The sequence below is a fragment of the Paramisgurnus dabryanus genome, chromosome 21, assembly GCF_030506205.2.
Source record: "Paramisgurnus dabryanus chromosome 21, PD_genome_1.1, whole genome shotgun sequence".
Classification (NCBI taxonomy): Eukaryota; Metazoa; Chordata; class Actinopteri; order Cypriniformes; family Cobitidae; genus Paramisgurnus; species Paramisgurnus dabryanus.
In genome coordinates, this window is record NC_133357.1 from 26,053,602 (window position 1) to 26,061,657 (window position 8,056).

General features: G+C 42.0%; 1 protein-coding gene across 1 annotated transcript; it reads left to right on the top strand.

Annotated features, from left to right (window-relative positions):
• Window positions 1–968: 968 nt before the first annotated feature.
• On the top strand, window positions 969–7,888 carry LOC135776114 (uncharacterized). Its single transcript, XM_065286722.2, has 6 exons — window positions 969–1,073; window positions 1,315–1,791; window positions 2,046–2,143; window positions 6,920–7,106; window positions 7,300–7,441; window positions 7,511–7,888. Exons 1-6 carry the CDS (start codon window positions 1,069–1,071, stop codon window positions 7,595–7,597), a joined length of 996 nt encoding a protein of 331 aa, XP_065142794.1. The 5' UTR covers window positions 969–1,068; the 3' UTR covers window positions 7,598–7,888.
• The last annotated feature ends 168 nt before the right edge of the window (window positions 7,889–8,056 follow it).

Genomic DNA, 8,056 nt, shown 5'->3' on the forward strand with positions numbered 1-8,056 from the left:
ATGTAAACGTTAAGTGCCTTTAATCAAAAAAAACTTAACCCACCTTGTACAGTAGTCTTGTCCGGTCTAATATAGCGACGACGTTAACGAATCTCTTTTTTTTTAATTAATGAATTCAAATTACATAAGATCCAGGCAGACAAACAACACAACAATACAATAAACAGTTAACATATATAAAGCCAGGGGGAGGTAAATGAGGAGTTATACAAAAATATTAAAAGATTCACATATTGCATATGTTTTAATTGCTTTCTTATTACTTGAGAAAAAAATGGTCTTTATATACGTTACATTTTAATTTCTTTTTCAAGAACCAAAAATAAAGGTTTATCTTTACGGTATTTGCATTTATGAATATAAAACTTTGCATAAATTAAAATAAAAAGTTAATGATAAAATATTATTTCCTTTTACTGGAGGGAATCTTCGTAATACCAAATAAAACATTTTCTAAGACGTTAACGAATCTCAGCAATGGGCAATGTAAAGTCGATTGCGTTTTGACTTAATGCGGCGCTGCGCAGACAGATCGAAGTATGACGTGAAGTTCCGCGATAGCTATTCGAACCCGCGATACTTTTATGTCATACCTCGATTGGTTTGCGCAGCACCGAAGTCGAACACGCCTGGCCATTGGACAACCTCAGTGACGCGTCACTGTCTATGAATCCTAAAATAAGAAGTTCAGGTTCAGCGACAAGTAAGTCAAATCATGTCAACAAACTCGTTTATTCGTAAATATAAAAAATATTGAACCTTATAGGAGCACTTATTCTTTCTACATAAGATTCCTCATTTCTGTTATATCATGTAATCAAGATAGTTAGTCAGGTGTTCGCTAGTTGCTCGTTAGAGCGGGAAAAGGGTGTCTATTTGTTATAAGTTAGTTCATCTGTGTAATTTGTCAGTTCTACCTACATGTTGTAGTTTATTTCCCTAATTGTGTGAATGAAACGTGCAGGGGACATTCAAATTTGACAGCTACAGTGCGGCGCCATCTTCCGCCGAGACGCGAGAATCATTTGGCGCGAGCCTCAACAGTGGACGAGACGACGAGTAGCGGCTATGAGGTACATCGTTTGTAACGTTACACTCATTATTGCGGTGCATAATTTGTGGTGTTGAATGAGTACATTTAATAACGAATAACGTCCACTACGATTTCGGACAAAAAAAAATACGTTCCCTCAAATAGTGCACTATAAGTGTATTGAGGTGTTCCCATATGGAATAAACCTAAAGATAATATTAATATATAAATACATTTGTTTAATGTGATTTTAAAATCATTGTAATTTTATTGTCATTCAGAATGACCACATCTGTTGCCTCTAAGCCTCAACCTGCAGCACATACAGTCGAGATATCTGCCCCTGTCAGTGTCATTGTAAGTCAAAGCTCAAAGGTTGTCCTGGTGGAAATGACTGAGGCTGAGTACCAGCAGATCATCCAGTGCCATATTGAAGCTCAGGTTGCAGAGACAGGCAGCTCTGACCTTTCGTCTGATTACCCAAAAACTGTCTGTTCTCCCCATACCCCATCTGTGTGTCAGCCAGTCAAGCAGTGTGCCATATCAGAGTCCAATAATCACAGATCGGTGGATGTTCAAGAGATTAAGATGCAGTTGGGATATGAGGACATGGCAGCCAGTGGTGCAGAATTGTCCTGCTCAGCGATGGAGAAAGTTATGTGTGTTATAGACCAGACGACTGACCTGTGTCATCAGACAGGTGGACAGCTACGGTGCCGGCGGCCAAGCCCACCTGCACGTGTCTGCCTAGAGAAAAGGTTAGGATGTCATACAACTCAGTGGGCATGGACATAATAGTGTACCAAAAGAAGAAATAAAACTCTGTGAATGCACTGCATTTCAGATTTTCAGAAGCTATTTTTTATTTTATTCAAACCAAAAATATTTATTTCTGGAGCTTGACAGATGTGGTTATAGAGGGTATACAGATACAGTTATACAGGTTTGATAAATACAGGTACATGATTGGTAAAGATGTGATATTGACATGATTTTATACTTTGTCTCACAGGTTTTTGTCAATGTTGTGTCATTCAACAGCGACAGCCGGAAAAACCACGGAAGCAGATACAGAGAAGTGGCATCAGCAACCTTCTGCCACACTGAAAGGTAAGACTATTACATGTGACCCTGTCTGAGAAATCCAGACTAAAATCTCACAATGTAATAATAATGCAATTGGAAACATCAAAGTTTGATTTCAATCATTGATTTCACATTGATTTCAATCTTTGATATAACCTTACTCAGTCAATATTAAAGATGTCAATGTCATATATTTACAGAAGAATGTTCTTTACATTGTGTAGAATGATTTTATTTAGAAAACAGTCAATCACAAAAATATTACTTTAAATGAGTTTACGTTTTCTCTGGGTCTGGCGTTATCACTTTTTGCATAGCTTAGCATAATTCATTGAATCTGATTAGACCATTAGCCTCGATTAGACCACTGGCATTAGTTTCGATATTTTTCCTATTTAAAACTTGACTCTTCTGTAGTTACATCGTGTACTAAGACCGATGGAAAATTAAAAGTTGTGATTTTCTAGGCAGATATGGTTAGAAACGATACCGTATTTTCCGGACTATAAGTCCCTCTGGAATATAAGTCGCATCAGTCAAAAAATGCGTCATGAAGAGGAAAAAACATATATAAGTCGCACTGGACTATAAGTCGAATTTATTTAGAAAATTATTATTCATACAGCAATAGATTTTGCTGTAATAAAGCTAGTAGGCTTTGGTAGCTTCTGTAGCACAAACACAATCACGTAGTCCGCCGTTATTGTTGTTGCTGTTACGTGTGACGCTTCCGACACGTGATGTGATGACGTTTTCGCTTCACAAAATATACGGATTGGCTGTACAGACGAAACCGCAAGGGTGTCGGTTTCAGATTTATCCACTTTAGGACCCGGTTTCAAAAAATAGCGGATTCAGTCTACCAAAATGCCGGATCCGTGTGGATGAAACACCAATACGATAACAAATTTATACGTATGCAGTGATACGCGTCTCCGTTGTGGACAGCCCCTCAGTTAACAGTTTTTTTCAGGGGGAGGCTACAGGAGCAACATATAGCGCCCTCTCGTGGCTGTAGACGGTACTGTTTTCTTTTGATTCATGTTAGTCAGTATAAATTAATTTTGACATATAGGTCGCACCTGACTATAAGTCGCAGGACCAGCCAAACTATGAAAAAAGTGCGACTTATAGTCCGGAAAATACGGTACTCTCATTCTGATGTAATACTCAAGGACTTCGGTGCCGTGCCATGGCTGCAGCAGGCGCAATATTATTACGCAGCGTAATATGCGATGCTAATGGTCTAATCGGATTCAATGGATTATGCTAAGCTACGCTAAAAGTGGTCAAAACAACTGACTGGAAACTACTGACCTAAACGCCATGGCAAGAACGTTAATTTGTGAAAGAGAGAGTAGTTCTCAATGATGATTGGCAGAGGAGACATAACGTGAGTTTTTGATGTAGATGTATTTCATCTAGCCAGGACCGCTGTTTTCATTCTAATCTTAACTTTAAACCCAACATCTCGCGAGATTTAGGCTGTAGCTGTATCCCTTCTAGCCAAAATCAAGAAAAGAAGACATGTTTTACATACTTTCGCATTCTTCTCACAATTTTATGATGGTAGACCCTAGTGTTGTAGTTCTTGAGACCTGACTTTTTAAAGGTCTTTGTCTCGTCTTGGAATCAACCGCTTTATCACTCGGTCTCGTCTCGGTCTCAGACAAAAAGGTGTGAGGAATTTCGAAGGATGAACCCAAGAGCAGACACAGGAGGACAGGACAAGACTTTTATTGTGACAAGACAGGGGCAAAAACAAAAACCCACGAGGGGGCAAACAAGACAGGAAGCATATACAACAATAAACTAACACTAGACTAGACACAAGACTAACATTGTACTTTACAGGTAACAGTAGACTACACTAACTACACTAAACAGGGTACTCACAAGATTATTCAAACAATGACAGATCTTGGCACAGGTAACAGACTGGTAACATCAGGCGAACGAGCACAGAACAATGAAAACGGGGACTTAAAATAGGGGAGCAAATCAAGGGGGAACAGGTGATATAAATCAAACAATAATGAGGAGAGGATGACAAGGGAGCGGGGTAAGTGTGACGAGACACGGGAAAAACGTGGTCTAATACAATAATACTAAGACCACGCTTTCCCACATAAAACATTGTACTGTCAGAACCCTGCCATACTGGACTAAATATTAAAACAAGACAAGGTTCCAGCAGGATCCTGACAGTACCCTCCCCTCAAGGGACGCCACCTGGCGACCCTCAAGGAGAGACACAAGACAAGACAGACTGCATACAGGACAAAAACCATGAAAACATTACAAAAATCAAAAGAGGCAGACAAGCAATAACAACGAATGGGTTGGGGTGTGACAACAAAAACACCACACAAGGAAGGGGTGGTGGAGGATCAACAAAGTTCATGTGAGGAAGTCCAGGCAGGGTAGAGCTGGGTGGGCAAGGGGCCTTGGGTCCCGAGGGGGAGGTAGAGGGCTTGGGACGAGGAGTTCGGGCAGGCTTGGGGGTCTTGGTTGGTGAGGCAGGTGCAGAAGGGGCAGACACAGGGGCCAAGACAGGGGGCGCTGCGGCCGGCAGCGGGGACGAGACAGGGACCATGACAGGGGGCGCTGCGGCCTGCAGCGGGGACGAGACAGGGACCATGACAGGGGGCGCTGCGGCCTGCAGCGGTGGCTGCGCAGACGGCAGGGGCTGCAGCGGTGGCTGCGCAGACGGCAGGGGCTGCAGCGGTGGCTGCGCAGACGGCAGGGGCTGCAGCGGTGGCTGCGCAGACTGCACCGGCTGTGTGGCAGAGACCAAGGAGGTAGCAACGGGTAGCAGAGCTGAGGCAGGTGGTTCTGAGGTCGGCTGTGAAGCCGATGCTCCTCTCCTCTTCTTCTTCCTCTTCGGGCGTGGCGCAGACGCTGTGGCCAGTGTAGGGAGCACAGCAGAGGAAGGGACGGACTCGACGGAGGACCCTTCTGACGTCGACTCCCAGGAGATCCTGCTCTCCCGCTTGCCTCGGAGACTGACGGGTTGAGACAAGCTCTCTGGGGTCGAGGTGGCGAGTGTTGGGTCCTCACGCGTCAAGACTCCAACGACCAGTCCCTCTGGGATAGGGGACAATGGGCAGCTTGGGAGCTTTGGAGGTGGCGTGCCGAACCGCTCCGGTCGCGGTTCCCCGAGACGGTCCACCATCTCCCAGTAAGGGAGACGAACCAGTTCCCTTCGCTTCTGATGGGGAGGAAGGACATTCAGGCCAGCGACGAGATAGGAGTTCGCTAACACCTCGGGAAACAATCCCCTCCTCCCCTCGACCGACCTGGCGTAATCTCTCACCGAGAGACCTCCCTGAGGCGGAAAGGGGCCCTCGCCAGCCTGGGTCTCAGCGACGAGGGTATCCCACCATGCCGAATCGGACTCGCTCATGTCTGCTGGGTTCAGTAAGGCTCGTTCGTACTGTGAGGAATTTCGAAGGATGAACCCAAGAGCAGACACAGGAGGACAGGACAAGACTTTTATTGTGACAAGACAGGGGCAAAAACAAAAACCCACGAGGGGGCAAACAAGACAGGAAGCATATACAACAATAAACTAACACTAGACTAGACACAAGACTAACATTGTACTTTACAGGTAACAGTAGACTACACTAACTACACTAAACAGGGTACTCACAAGATTATTCAAACAATGACAGATCTTGGCACAGGTAACAGACTGGTAACATCAGGCGAACGAGCACAGAACAATGAAAACGGGGACTTAAAATAGGGGAGCAAATCAAGGGGGAACAGGTGATATAAATCAAACAATAATGAGGAGAGGATGACAAGGGAGCGGGGTAAGTGTGACGAGACACGGGAAAAACGTGGTCTAATACAATAATACTAAGACCACGCTTTCCCACATAAAACATTGTACTGTCAGAACCCTGCCATACTGGACTAAATATTAAAACAAGACAAGGTTCCAGCAGGATCCTGACAAAAGGACTCTGAATTTTATTTCAAGACCGGTCAAGACCACAACTGATGGCACATCACAAATGTATTTTTTATCATTAATTTTATGCAGTTTATTCAGGTTTGGCATATGATGTTGACATTGTTCAAGCATTGTTTAAGTTTCTCTCAATGACAATTTTTCTAATTTTGTGTTAAGTGGATGGCAAACCATGGAAAGACAATTCAGATTAAATGGTTAAGTTGATTTCAGCTCTTTAGTGTTTGTTCACTTTTATTTGCTTATAGACAAAGATAAATTCCCACATATCTGCAATGCCTTTGATTATTTGATCAACTTCTCTGATGGCATTCACACGCACGCACACACAAAGACAAGAAGTGCCTAATCATATGCATATACCACATTTTATCATTAGTGTTTTAATGCAGTGACTTGGTCTTGACTTGGTCTCGACCCTCTAAATTCTTGGTCTTGTCTCAGTCTCGGCCTGTCTTGGTCATGACTTGGTCTCGGTTTAGGTGGTCTTGACTACAACACTAGTAGACGCATAGGATCCACAGCTAGATCAATGAGTATAGAAGCCCTGTTATTGCGACGACCATTTGAAGCGTCACAAAATGTGGAAATTATCGTGTATTATGGGATTTTTTTCCATTATTGATTGTACATCATACAGAGGTCAAAACTATAGTACCAATATGATAATTATCGTACTGATTAAAAATAACAAAAGGGTAAATAATGACAAAATGTTCATTTTTGCATGAACTGTTCCTTTAATAGAGTGCTTTTTTTTTTTTTTACTTCAAATACAGAGTTATTGTTTGATGTCGCTTTTTCTCTTTTTTCCAAAGATGTGGCCGTGCTTCCTGTCAAACTTGCCCACAGCAGTATGAATAGGATCTCTAATGTCACACAGCATTTAGAGAACTGCAAGCCTCCTGCTGGTTTGTCGGATACTAAGCTTGGCAAGAGGCCGAAATCACAGCTGGATCAAACTCAGCGCAGAGAAATGCATAACAGAAAGGAGCGAGATCGAAGGTGAGGTCTTGATCTTAAAATGATGTAAATATAATCTCAGATGAACAACACCACATGACATTACACTTTGTTGTCATGATGTATTTTACTAAAACATTGACTTATTGTGATGTGAAGCCAACTTCCGGGTTAGCCTAGAAAATACGTTATATATAGCTTATTCTGCATCAGCTGTGTCTTATTGTGTCCTCAGGAGAAAAATCCGCCTGTGCTGTGACCAGTTGAATCTGTTGGTCCCGTTCTGTTCAGCCGACACTGATAAAGCCACCACGCTAAAGTGGACCACAGCCTTCCTCAAATACATCAGAGAAATACATGGAGATTCCCTCAAACAGGTCAGTTTTTTCCTTTCTCTTTGTTTGTTTTACGCATTACACACTTCTAAACACAAATCTCTGTTTCAGGATTTCCAGAACACGTTCTGTAATACACCCGAACTTCAGCTGAAGCCGAACTGTGTTCAAGAGGTACAACACCTTGAAAAACACTGAAACCTTTGCACAACTGACTTATTTCTGCTTAATATTAAAGAGATATAGAAACAGCCTTTTCAGATTCGATCTTATCCACATTGCAGATTGTGTGGATAATATCTATATAAAATAGTTCATGATGGGAGCCATGTTTGTTCCTGTTCCTTGGTTTACATATTTTTTGGTCCTGCTTGTTCATACGAATTTTACAATATGCATATGAACGTTAAATTTGTTTGAAAGAACTGTCATATAGAAGGCACTGTATGTTTTAAAGTTGAAGTCAATTTTAGTGTAGTACAGTTAGGAAGTTTTATTTATGGCCCTTATTCTATTGTAATTGTTTATTAATAAAAAAAAATATTTTATTATTAATAGTTGGTATTTTTGCCAACTTGCTTTAACCTTTTAAGTGAACATGAGTAAAGTCATGTACTGATACATTTGTTATCCTGATGTATATTTTATATAATGCAT

Coding starts and splice junctions, on each gene's coding strand:
- LOC135776114 (XM_065286722.2), top strand. Junction 2,144..6,919: donor ACCTTCTGCCACACTGAAAG/GTAAGACTATTA, acceptor TTTTTTCCAAAG/ATGTGGCCGTGCTTCCTGTC. Junction 7,107..7,299: donor AGAAAGGAGCGAGATCGAAG/GTGAGGTCTTGA, acceptor TTGTGTCCTCAG/GAGAAAAATCCGCCTGTGCT.